Source organism: Hippichthys cyanospilos, chromosome 13, assembly GCF_059441005.1.
Source record: "Hippichthys cyanospilos isolate Australia breed blue-spotted pipefish chromosome 13, RoL_Hcya_1.0, whole genome shotgun sequence".
NCBI lineage: Eukaryota > Metazoa > Chordata > Actinopteri > Syngnathiformes > Syngnathidae > Hippichthys > Hippichthys cyanospilos.
Window position 1 is genome coordinate 1,288,711 of NC_142381.1, and position 13,738 is coordinate 1,302,448.

The following is a 13,738-nucleotide window of genomic DNA, read 5'->3' on the forward strand; positions in this document are numbered from 1 at the left end:
GCTGTGTGAGTGCGTACTTGTTTTGAACTGGGCGGGGACCAAATGTTGTGTTTTGCAGTCTTTTTGTGGACTTTTTGCACGTGACTCGTGGGGACCGATTCAGTTTGTGTTTTGCTACAAAGTGGGGACCAAATTTTGTGTTTTACAGTTTCGGGAAACGCGTGCACCTGACTTGTGGCTAGCAATTTTTGGAGAGTGTGTGTGTGTGTGCACAAGCATGTCACTGGCATGGGTTTGATTTCAAGTCATTTGAGATGACGACCCCGAAGATGGCGTTCCATTTTCTTGTTTTTGTTTTTCAAATCTTCAAAATAAACACGACAACAAAGATTTTGTTCTTATTTTTCTTCAGTGTCACCAATGAGACAACCGATGTGATTTTTTTCCTTCCAGCTCCAGACAGACTTTTTTTTTTGTTTTCTTTTTTTGTTTGTGGTTTTTTTTGTTTCGATATGGCTCAACATTTCGAGTTGAATGATTTCAGAAAAATGTATTTGATTTTTTTCTGGCTATAAAGGTCAATCCCACATCTCAATGCATCAAGCACATTCAACCCTTGTGCAGTATGTTTTCCATATTTCTATCAAAGGCGTTTCACATCGAGTCATTGAAATAAGACACGGGAGCTGAAATTTCACCCAGATGACGACAGTTCAACATGGCGCGGCCACTCAACTATCACACTACCAAAAATATGCAATCCTTTGGCTAGAACACTGCCAGAATTATGTGGAGAAAAATGTGCCAAAAATGATGAAAATACTGCAAAGGGCTCCATGAAACGACGGTCCTCATTGGCGGGCGGCCCTAATATTGTCCCTGCTGCATCACGTGACCACGGCAGGAGCGAAAATGCGCAAATTGGTCAGACGCTGAATCCTCTTAAAAAAAAAAAAAAAAAAAAAAAAATCCTTCCCCCACGTCAGCCCAAGCGCGTAAAAACTAGCAATCGCACGAGTCTTTTTGTTTGTTTTTCTTCCGCGGTGTCCGGCGAGCGCGATGCGAGCGAGCCAATGGGCGCGCGCGTGACGCGGAGCGCGCCGCTGTCGCGTATCCTGTTGATTGCGTGCAAAAGCGACACATGCACGCACACGGTCGAAGGAAGACGCCGCGCCGCGCCGCGCCGCTGCTGCACGGCCTCACTCCGGGCTTCTCTTTGGACCTTTTCTCTCTCGGGGAGCCCCCTTTTTTTATTTGCAGCCCCGTTCGCTCGCGCGTACGCAAGCCGAGGCGACGCGTCGATGGTGTGAGCGCGCGCTTTTCTCCACGTGCATTGATGTAGCGCGAAGGTAGGCGAGAGCCAAGCTTATGATTGCCGCGATCATGACTGAAATGTGCGCACGCAGCATCCATTGTCCGCTCGCCGGCCGAACGCGCACGTCGGATCGGGCTGATGCCTTCTCTCGTTGATCCCACAGCACGTGGAAGCCCTCGGAAGGATTTGCTTGATGACAAAGCAGCCCTCCGAAAAGGATTCTTGTCGAAACCGGGAATTACGCATCCAAACTGGGATCTATGAGCGGAAAAGTGGCGAAGCCTAAAGAAGACAAGGATGCTTCCAAGGGTAAGCGCCTTTTCCATTTTGGCCTTGCGCTGAATGCTCTATTAACCCCCCCCTCCATTCCACCCACCCCCCAAAATGAATAGAAACCAAGGTTGTGCATTCGCCCCCCTCCCCCCTTCGCCTCGCCTCGCCTCGCCTCGCCTCGCATGTGTGAGCAAACGACGGCGATGTGTTGTCAGCATGTGGACGCCGCAGGGCCCACATTGTGCACGACCAGCTTTTTGTTTTGGTCAATTGCGATGCCGCAGCCAATCGTAGCACGCATGTAGATTGGAGAGGATGCGGAGCTGCCATCCTGTTGAATTGTCTTCATCCGGTAGAGGGAAGAACGATCCGTACGTCAGATTTTTTGTTTGTTTTTTTGCACCCGATTGACAAAGCTGGAGTGTCCGTTTGATCGCCATGGCGACACGGAGCAAGGAGTCCGGGGTTACCAGAGAAACGGGCGCATTCACACTTCACACGCACACACACACGCACAAGCACGAATGCCTCAAGGTTTTGACGTATGTGTCGCACCGTTTTGTGCCGTCCCAATTCCACGCTCATCACTGGCAAGTTTGGACTCATCTTAAGGAGTTAAAATTGCAACGTGACATTGCGGAGTCACTCAGGGATGGGAATTTTTTTTTTCTAAATCCATATATCACAAGCATCGTTTCAGAAGTTTTTCCTCAATCATTCCAGGTCACCAATAAAATCTAGACTAAATCTAGATAACAGAATCCAGAGCCATAATACTTTATCATTTCAGAAGCAGGCCTTTGTCATTTTTTTGGTGTATTTATTGAGCATCAAAACATCCAACACACATTGCATCAAAATAAAGGATCATATTAATGACATTTATTCAAAAGAGGAGGAGGAAGTTCACAACTTATCTTGTCCTATCCGTTTGTTTTCTATAAATAGGAAAAATCAAGTGACCCAGTAATGAAATATACAAAATATATTTTTAATAGTGATGGCATGAAGAATTTTTGAAGAAATACATTCATAATGTGTTTTATTTGATCCATTTGTTAATTTTTTTGTGATGGAAAACTTGATTGGACTCGGTTTGCCGATTAAGCAAAAGATGAACCTTCGTTGTCACATTTAAAATTGGACATCAAATCACACAATCAGCAACTTGCAATGACAATCAAATTGAAAATACTTAAGCACTACCTGTTTTTATCAAAATGTATGTTTTGCATATGTCGCGGGCCACAAAAATCTGAAGCGGGCCGCGAATGGCCCCTGGGCCCTAGTTTGGTTTAGGGATTTAAAAAATCAAATGTTTTTCCAAACCAAAAGCAAATCTTTGCAAATATATTGAATAAACAACAAGACGAACGTCCTACTTCCATGCAGGACGGCTCAAATCGGGAAAATAAAATCCTTGAGGCTCAAATTGCACAATTTGGCCGATTTGAAGCTAATTAATGCACCTCAACGATTATTCTGCAATTATTCGATTTCCATAATCGTCGATTGGTTGTCGATTCGCCGATTCATTTGGACAGCTTGACTGCATTTCGAGAGATTTTTTTTTTTTTTTAAGGGTGGGAATATTCTTAGTCGGCGAGAGCGGAAACGGGGCAACTTTTGAAAGTGTGTGTTTTGTGCTGACGAGCGAGCGAGCGAGAGAGAGAGAGAGAGAAATTGATTGTGAGATTAACCCGGAGAGCATGTTTCCCTCTTGAACGCCCCCGCTTGACTCACTCCACTTGCGTGCCACGGGCCCACCCAAAATACATCGCGACGCAACAAAAAGGCTGGAATCCATTGTTCATTATCGCAGGATCCTCTAGTGTGTGTGTGTGTGTGTGCGCTTATTCCAAAATATAACAAAAGAAAGTTCAGCTCTTGACTAGCATTTAGTCATATACATCTCAATATTTACAAAAGAAAACATATGAATCGACTTTCAACAACTGTCAGCTACTTTTTACAGCGTTTTAAACGTTACAGGTTAGTTTGGAACTGAAAAAAAATAACCGAGTTTCTGAAAGTAAAAAAAAATTTTTTTATTGCAATTAAACTGTAGATGGTAACATTAGCCAAAGTGCCCCCCGCCCCCCCCCCCCCCCCCCCCCCCCCCCGTCACACAAACACACACATACACACACGTGAAAAGGCGCTTCAAGGGGCACTTTAAATTATAACTTTTTTTTTTTACGTGGGCAAACATAATTTCATGCTTTTTGTATGTTGTGACGCCAACAGTGCATTTTTTTTTCAAATTAAGAGCAAATGAATTGGAACAGGAAGCAACCTATTGCCAAATTTGGACTTCTTTGCAAAAAATGTACAAGCTTATATAGTTTTACACAAACGTGCACGGTCATGAGCGATGAAATTTCCCGCGGAGAAATAAAACGGACGTAGTTTGAAATGTAACGAATCCGCCGCAGATGTCTCGGCGCAAACCAGTCAGTGAACGTCACAGAAGTGGGCTCCCATGGGCGTGCGTGCAAGGGCAGGCCGCGCCGCCGGTATCGACGGCCGCGAATCACGCGGCGTTAGCTTGGCAAGGACGGCGAGGAAGCTAACGCGAGGCGACAACGTGACGCGGCCGCGCGCGCGTGACGCACGGCGCCCCGAGCCTCAAAAGTGCGGCCGGATTGACGGCTGACACATGATCGCTTTGGACAGCTCTTGGCTTAAGGATTCACATTTTTCTACTCGAGTACGGAACGTACTCTACAAAGTACCTCTAGTACTTCGAGTCATCGTATCGATACTAATTAGTGCCATAGGTAATGGTTCTTTATTACCTAATGGAATTGATTACCATAGCACTTTACTACCTCAAGTAATCCTTTACTATAAGTACCTTAAGTAATTGAAAACCATAGAACGACAGTATATAATGTAATTACTTGTACTTGAGTAATTTATTACCTTAGTACAGAATTAGCTAAAGTAATTGATTAATTAAGAACTTGCTCAGCTAATTGATTAGTATGCAATTACCTAAAGCAATCTATTCATTTAGTAAATACTTAGTAGATTACTTTCATAATGACTAAAAGAAATTGATTCTTGTAGTACCTTGGTACCTCGAAGAATTAGAAATGACTTTAGAAGTAGTTGATGGATTTGGTACTAAACGAGTACTTTAGTAAGTAAAGTAATTGACTGCAATAGTTTTTGTGCCAAGGTAATCGAATACTTCAGTACTTTGTATACTTGATTACTGTAGTACTTGATTATCTAAGAAAATCAATTACTTTAGTGCCAAAAATAATCGAGTACTTCAGTACTTTGTATACTTGATTACTGTAGTACTTGATTATCTAAGAAAATCAATTACTTTAGAACCAAAAATAATCGAGTACCTGAGTACTTTACTACTTAACAGAGTTGATTACTACATTACTTGTTTTCCTAAGGTAATCAAATACTTTAGCACCTAAAATAATCAAGTACTTTAGCACCTTAGTGTCTAATATCATTACTTTAGCATTTATTTACATTGAGTAGTTTGGCACTTGTCAATTTCCTAAATTATTTGAATAGTTTAGTACTTAATCCCTGAATGGATTACTTAAGTATGCAATTCCCAAAAGTCATTAATTTCTATCGTACCTCATTCTTTAGTAACAGCCAAACATCGAAAAATCTATGATGGACTTCCTGTACTCTAAAAAATAAAAACAGGAATTCATTCTTGCACCTTGAAACGCCAGACTGGGAAAGTTTAATCACATGATGTCATTGGTCCAATATCCCATAAGCGGCTCTTGACAAAAAGAAAGGCCCGCCCGCCCGCCGCCGCCGCCGCCGCCGCCGCCGATTCCTTTTGTCGCCTTTGATAAGCGATCGTCTTTTGCAAAGTGCCACTTTCCCGCGCGCTATTTTTAGCGGCGTCTAATAGCAGCTAGCATTGTCATGCAGACAATAAATACCCAATCGGACCTCCCACGGAAGACGGCCTTTTTTCAAATTTCTACCCGTCCGCTTCCAGGTCCGACTTTCGCTCCAAAAAGAGAAAGGGACGTATACATATGCATACACACATACGCGAAGAAAACAGCATGTCGCGGGTTGAGTTTCTCGTTTTTTAATTTTTTTTAATGTTAAAACTGGTAAAGGCCATCACCATGGAGGGGAAGTTCGATGACATGAAGCGGTCGAAATACGGTGAAACGCCAAACAATCGTTTTTTTTTGTGTGCCTTTTTTTTAATCATTTTTTTATTTTTGTGCCGCGAGCGACACTGACTCAACAAAGTGATTGCGGATTATCAATCTGCTTTGTTTGTTTTCATATCGATTAATCAATCATGTATACAATCAAAATCATGGCCGCCTCGGCTAGTCCACACGCTATTGGTAACGGATTAGCAACCCTGGATTTGGGATTGGCGGAAAAGGTTACTTTCCCAAATGACAGTTCATCCCGTATCAAAATATGATCTTCATAATTGCAGTGTTTGTCACACTCCCGCAATCAAAAGACCACACTCAGAGACACTAAAAACTCATTGTAGGGGTAAAAAAAAATAAAAAAAATCAGTCGCTCTCTCGGAAGTAAACGTAGCGGGTTTATTTTTAATACGCGCACCCCCGTGAAGGACATTTCATCACATTTGCCTCAGTTGGGAATATTTCTCGCAAAACGGAGCGCAATCGGTTTTTGCTAGCTCCTGAAATCGGCGGCGGCATTGTGAAAGGCGGGTTCATCGAGAGGTCACCCGCGTGATTAATAACGCTCAAGGTTTCCCGCCCAAACCGGGGGAATGAAGAGATGCGACGGGATGAAATATTTGTCAAAGGTTTTGCAACATCCTGATTTGTACGCTTAAAATCCCGGCCAGGATTAATAGTTGGCATGGACCTCAACTAATTTAAGTTGGCGAAAACTATAAAGGGGATTAAGGCCGGCCAGGAAAGCCGGCGATAAGGTAGGAGCGGGATCTGGGTACAGCGAGCCGGCGAGGTGCCGCTCCCGTTGGCCGATGACGGTCCGACGAGGATCGGTGATCTCCTTCGCTTTCCGGCTGTCAACTCTGCGGCCAATTTTGCCCAGCGGGCGCCGCCCAATCTTCTCAGATTGCACAAGGCTCGAAATACATAGAGGGGTTTTTGCAGAGCAATTTTGTCAATCGTTCACTTCATTCGAGGAGCAATTTGCTCATTTTGTGGAGCTTTTTTTTGCGTAGCAGTTTTGTGAATCATTAATTTCATTTGAGGAGCAGTTTTTTGTGTTTTTCTGCATCTTTTTTTGCAGAGGGTTGCTATGATTAATTCATAAAAGAGGAGCAATTGTCATATTTTCTGGAGCACTTTTTTGCACAACAATTTTGTGAATCATAAACTTTTGTGGAGCATTTTTCTGCAGGGCGGTTTTGTGAATCATTAGCTTCATTTGAGGAGCAATTTGTAACTTCATGGAGAATTTTCGCTGAGCAGTTTTGCAAATAATCAACTTGATTTGAGGAGCAATTTTCAAATTATTCTGGAGCATTTTATGCAGAGCGGTTTTGTGAACCATTAGCTTCATTTGAGGAGCAATTTATAATTTTGTGGAACATTTTTGTGGAGCATTTTTGCAGAGCAGTTTTGTAAATAATCTACTTCATTTGGGGAGCAATTTTCAAATGATTCTGGAGCATTTTTTGCAGAGCGGTTTTGTGAATCATTAACTTCATTTGAGCAGCAATTTGCTAATTTTTGTGGAGCATTTTTTGCAGGGCAGTTTTAAGGCTCATTAACTTCATTTAGGGAGCAATTTGCTAATTTTGTGGCACATTTTCTTGCAGAGAAGTTTTGTGAATTATCAACTTCTTTTGAGGAGCAGTTTTGTGCATTTTGGATGGATTTCTAATTTTGTGCAACATTTTTTTTGTAGCAGTTTTGCAAAACATTATTTGAGGGGCAATTTTCCATTGTTGTGGAGCAATTTTTGCGGAGCAATTTTGTGAATCCTCAACTATTTGAGAAGCAATTTTCTATTTCGTGGCCCATTTTTTGCGGCTGCTGAGGTCAAATCATTGAGGTGGGATTCCAAAGTTTCTAAGAAGACGGCGGGCGCGTTGGACGGGAGCAAGCAATTTGAAAATGCGCTCATTAATGAAGGTGCCAAGTGACCCCTGGGCCTTCGGCCAGATGCCGGGCTCGGCGGTGCTTCAGACTATCGAGCGCATCGATCCGTGCGGCGCTCGCTCAAAGAGGCGGCTTCATTAGGACGGACGCGCGGACGCGCTCTCCACATTAACAAGTCCAAGATGCCAGAAAGTACCGCCGACGCGGGCTGGGCTAACAGATGAACCCTGGCCGACATGAATTAAATTTAGGGGGCATTTAGCAAACAATTACAATGTTTTCCGCACCATGCGGCGCTCCAGGCAGGCGCAGTCTGGATTACGTGCTCTATTTCTGTTGATTTCTTCATCCATAATTAGGGCGCAGTGAGTTAAAGGATGCATGCTCAAGCGTAGCGCCGGCGATAAAACGGAACGTATCTCCGGAATGTTCTCCGATTGGTTTATCGCTGCCGGCGTATATACGTGATAGGTCATGTTCTCTGGGGTATTGATGGCGACGTACATTCTGCGCGTAATACGTAACGTTATCCGCCAGCGCATATGAATAATGTTCTCTGGTATATCGACGCTAGCATACAAACTGGACGCAATACGTAATGTTATCTGGTGTACCGTTGCCAGCGTGTATACTTTACCAAATACACGAGGACTGCTAGCGTATGTGCGTACTGTACGTAACGTTTGCTGGTGCACCGCCAGCTTATTTACTGTATATTATATGTAATGTTCTCTGGTTTATTGCTGACGGCGTAAAAACTGTTCGTAATTTGTGATGTTCTCTGGTTTATGGCTCCCAGTGTTCATATAGTACGTCATACGTAAAGCCTGACGATCGGTTTAGCGCCGCCGGCTTCCATGCTTTACGTGTCGCGTAATGCGCTCTGATTGGTTGATCGCTGCCGTCGTACATACTGTTCATATTAGGTCACGCTTCCTGACCGGGTGATCGCACTATACATAAACATTCTGTTTTTCTTATTGGTTTACTGCTACCAGCGTACATGTTTTACGTACTGCATAATGTTCTGTGATTGGTTCACCGCTGCTAGCGTGTGTGCTGTGTGTTTTCCTTCCTTTATGTCAGCACAAAACGGTTGAGGGCGGGACGGCAAGGCGCGCTATCCATGTTTGACAAAATAAAAGACTTTATTTAAGCGTTATGCTATGGAATATAGGGTTAGGATTATTGTTTTTTGACTTTAGAGAAACGGATGACAAGACCCAAGAGAAAAGGGCGGCTAAATTGAAGGCAACGGTGTCCGAAAGTAGATTCGCGCGCTAACGAAGGTCCGGAAGGGGCCGGGGCGCTCGCTACGGCCTTCTTCTCGGAGCGGAATACCGGAGATGATCTAGGCGCAAAGCCATTAGCGGCGTTCTGCGGGGAACCGTTCGGCGCTGATGAGAGCGACCGAGCCAAGACGGAAGGCCAAGACGAAGGCCAAGGCCGCCCCGGTGATACATCGGAGGCAGACGGGACGAAAGCTGAAACGGCGGAAGGTTAGAAATCCCGACATACGGAAGCCGGGGCTATTAGGTAACGCGCTCCCTCAAATAAAACGTAGACATATGCCGTCTTCCCGCGCAGGTTGAAAAGCTTTTCTATTTGAGGAAGCTTTGAAAGAAGGGCCGGGAAATACATTGTGCAGATGACGGCTAAATATAGCCGCCATCCTTCGCCGGTTCCCCGAAGCCAATTTGAGGAAGTCTGGAGAAGGCTGAGCATCGCCGAGACGTCATTTACATAATGAAACGCTGCCACGGCAACGGCGGCCTCACGCAACGGCATGCCGGCGCGCCCCAGAGATCCCCCCGCCCCTCCGCCCGTACGGAAAGACGCACTTGATTAGAAATCAAGGCTGGGAGAGCAGCTGTAAATGAGCTGTTCTCCGGGGGCAGATGGGGGCACGGCTCCGTTCCCTTCTCCCGTTATGACGCTTGCGTATCCGCCCCGACTTCGTCACGCTCGGAGAAAGGCCGCCCCGGATCCAAAAGTCGTTCTTAGCTGGCCTCCGCGCCCTAAAGACGCATTGTGGAGAATTTAGAGTTGCCCTTTGCTGGTGTTACGCGAATGCAGCACGCGCACTACGGCGTGATAGAGAGAGAGTCCGTACTTTGGAAGAGCGAGCCAATACGACCCTCCGTAATAATAGCGCCGAAGCTACGAATGTAACCGACTTAAAGGTTTGAATTTTTTTGAGGATGATTGATCGGTCGGCAACATAAATCGAGTTTTGACCCGCATTTGTGCGTTATTATACCGACCGTATTCTTACTTATAATGGCTGTCGGTTGTTAGCGGCCGCTGCCTGCAGCAGCTAACGGCAGCTCGTGTTAGCGGAGATTCTTACGCCGTTATTTTCAACTAAAGAAGCGAGCGGACAGAACCAATGTCCAAGTCCATCCTTAGTCACGCACAAGAATATTACTAATATGTCTCCAGCGGATTCAATTAAGAGTGCACTGGTTAGAGAACACAAAAAGGTATTGAATTCCATTTGACTCGTTTATCAACTGCGGTCTTTTGGCGTAGACGCATAATCGTCAACTTGGCGATAGTGCGCAACGTCGGGTATTTATGGCAAAAAACTCAAGCTGCGTTGCGAGGAAAAAGAAAAACAACTGCTTGGAGCGCATTCAGTGACTGGCGAGGCGTTCACTGACCTGTCACAATGTGGGAAATCTGAAAAAAAAAAAAAAAAAACACTTAACCAGCAGCAAATGTATAACTTAGATATAAGAACACAAGAAAATCTGAAGGATTTTCCAAAGGTGAAATTTATCCTGTTTAGCTATAGTTTTTACATACATGTCGTGAAAGCGATGGTGACGTAGAAAATACCAGAATTTGACCCTAAAATTAAAGGGGCACAGGTGTGTCTTATGAGGATGACGGTAAATCACAAATCTATTTTAACAGCTGGCAGTGAATGAGATAAAAATCAGCTGCTTTTGGGGGGGAAGTAAAATAAAGAGGCTCTCGTACATCTGTTAAGGATTTTTGAAAAGGATTTATGTAAAACGGACGATATGAAGTTCCACTGTCGCAGTCCGAGTGTTTTTCCTTCCCTGCCTTTCAAACTTTTCTTTCGCCCCTTCATTCGAGGTAGGCGGTGGCGAACGACGACGCGCTCGGCGCCGCGACGAGGAGGGACCGCCGGTCGCTGCTTATACCGCGGGAAATAAGGGGGGTGCGAGGGGGGGTTGGCAGATCCAACAGTAATCCATAAGAGCACAAGTGGGGAACATAAAGAAGATGAACGGCGCTTGAGGCCAAATGAAAAGGTTGGGCGCAAAGACAAGAAAGCGCTTTGGCGCTCCTTAAAGGTTAGCGCGCAAAACGAGGACGGGGACTTCACCTTCCAATTTCGGCGCTTTATTTGACTTGTTTTAGGAGTTTCGCAGAAATTTCAGGCGGGGAATTTGCCTCTTTTCCGCACGCATGAGAGATGGACTCCATCGCGGGCTTAAATGTCAGCGCAAGCGATGAGACGTCGTTATTAAGGAAGTTAATTGGGTCAGTTAGAAAGCCGGGCCGGGCGCTCGTCCAGCCGCAGTCGGCACGACCGTCTGCAAACGGACACCGCCGATAACCTTAATATTGATTCATTACTTGAGACGTTTCCATTCGTCAACGTTGACACTTGGAGGAGTTGCGGCGCAGGCGGTGTGATATGATCGGCGCCGAATGACAGCAGATATTTGCGTCCAAATGAAGGATTGGGAGGACGGGGCTACGACTGCGTCTTATTTGCAAATGTGCGTGTTTTGGTTCATAGCTTTTAACTGATGATCATTGAATGGAAAATGGTTATCGCGCTTTACGCACTATAAGACGGATTATAAGGCGTGCCTTCAATGAATGGCCAATTTTAAAACCGCTTTCATATATACCGCATTATAAGGCACATAGAATAGAAGGGACAGTAGTGCTGGAGTTGCGTAATGCAGCCACTAGATGGAGCTGTGCTAAAGGGAATGGCAACAAATCAAATCTGTCAAATTTTTTTCATACAATCAAAACATGAAGAATAAAGATGATTTGTGGATTCTTAGATATTAAACTTAAATTGCAACCAAAAACCTCAAAGATATTGTTTTGTTGATTTATTTCACAAAATTGTACTTTATTTTTCAAAAACTTGCATTTTTTTGTGCTTTGGCTCTGTATAAATTGCTTCAAAATAGTATGTGAGTAAAGTGAGTGGAATAATTATAAAGTTGAGGAATTTTACACGCCTCTCCATATCCATACTATATGTAATTTGTGACACTTTATTTTGAAGGCCTTCTGACCTAGGTGACTCGTTGCATGTCGCTGTGGTTAGCTTGACTTCTTATCATAGCTTGACGGTCAACACTAAAACTCCTTTTGTTGTGTTCCCGGTTTTGTATTGTTCCTGTTTGTTCAATAAAGCGATTGAAAATGCAGTGACGGTATTATTAGACGTTCTTTACCAATTACAAGTGTACTTTTTGTTACCATGACAACTGGGGTGGCGGAGAGACTCCAGACTAATGAAAAACTAGTTTCACTCACAAACGCAGCATTTCATCACATGACGTAACCATCGAAACCTTCGAGTAACATTTGAGTATGCGGCCGTCATGTTTTTTAGGGCGTCTCGAAATTCACGTAAAACGTGTAAACCGAGTCGCGAATTTCGTCGCGTAATGAATTCTAGCGACGTCGAGGCGCCGCTATTACCTGCAGCAGATTGTAGCGTCGCAATGACATTGTGTAATCCTTCCTACGTCTGGCTTAATGCACTTGAAATGTAATATTCACGTAGCGGCATGAATAATAAAAAGAATTGTGATTCCTCACATCTATTGCCTGAAAAAAATCACTGCCTTTGTGCCGGTGGCAACAGCGGCGACACGTAAAGCATTCCGAATGCGTGCGTCTTCAACCGACTCCATTTCAGGCACGTGGTTTATTATTTGATCTGCAAATTGAGCATGTTTTTTTTTCCAGTTTGAATGAGCAGAAGGTGCGGAGGCTGTCCTCGCACTTGGGCCGCAATTAGTCATGGCGGTGGCTTAATAGATACACTTATATCCTTCTTTCCTTGCGAGAGTGAAAAATGATGTCTATTTGTGTCTTGACAGGTCACTGAGACCTATGAAAACGCTCTTTTTCTATATTTAGAAAGGAAGACTCGTAGGGAGCGTGCGTGATGCCTTCTCTTGGCAGGTGTACTGCATGTACACGCGCAAACAAGATGTTCCTCTTGCTTCTTAGAGGTAGAGCTCATCAGACGAGCTGCAGAATGCCAGACAAAGCATGTTCTTGTGGAAGGATGGCTGTACGGTTAGCTTGTATAGCTAGCTACTGTAGAGAACGCACCAGAGAGCTAGCAAAAGAGTGCACCAGAGTTAGCCGGAGAGTTAACCAGGAAGCCTGCCAGAACGCTAGCCAGAGAGCACGCCAGAGCGCTAGCTAGAGATTGGGCTTGAAAGATAGCAAGAGAGCACGCCAGAGCATTATTTCGAGAGTGCGCCAGGGATAGTTAGAGAGTAAACCAGAGTATGCCAGAGCGTTAGCCAGAGCGCGTGCCTGAACGTTAGCCAGAGAGTATGCCAGGGTTTTAGCCTGAGAGCATGCCAAAGCGTTAGCCTGAGAGAACACCAGAGATTAAGCCAGAGAGCTAGCAAGAGAGCATACCAGAGCATTATTAGTGCTCCAGAGATAGTAAGAGAGTTAACCAGAGAGCGCGCCAGAGCCAACGCTACTCGGAGTGCGGTGCGTACAGAGAGGCAGAGCAGCCATTTTATTCCCGAAGCCGGCTTGCGGTTTAAACCAATTATGTTTGGACTCTTTCGGACGCAATTTCACACTGCACTCAATCTGAGCGGGCTCACCGTCGCGCGTTTTCTCACGGCGCGGTTGAGCAACTGAATTTACAAACGGTCGGAGCGATCCCGAGCATATATCCGAATGCGTCGTTAGCCAGCTTGATCGCTTGCTAGATAGCTAGCTTGATAGCAGTCTATCGAGCTAACCATACAGATAGCCATCCAGCTATTTGGATTGCTAGTTAGCGCTTACTCCACGGACCCCGTCGTACGTTGGCTGCGGATTTCTGTGACGCTACTCGGCGTTCAACGGCATATGCACGTATGCGTATGTTTGTGTG

General features: G+C 44.8%; 1 protein-coding gene across 2 annotated transcripts in view; it reads left to right on the forward strand.

The window, feature by feature from the left end:
* Positions 1-1,046: 1,046 nt before the first annotated feature.
* The window catches only part of fgf13a (fibroblast growth factor 13a), a 64,255-nt gene continuing 51,563 nt past the window's right edge, over positions 1,047-13,738 (forward strand). Inside the window, exons 1-2 of one of the 2 annotated variants that reach the window (XM_088431279.1) lie at positions 1,047-1,289; positions 1,419-1,564. In XM_088431279.1, coding sequence (XP_088287405.1) covers positions 1,516-1,564 — 49 coding nt within the window. In that variant the 5' untranslated portion in view covers positions 1,047-1,289; positions 1,419-1,515. The remainder of the gene's footprint in view (positions 1,290-1,418; positions 1,565-13,738) is intronic. The other variant, XM_088431281.1, reaches the window with a different exon arrangement.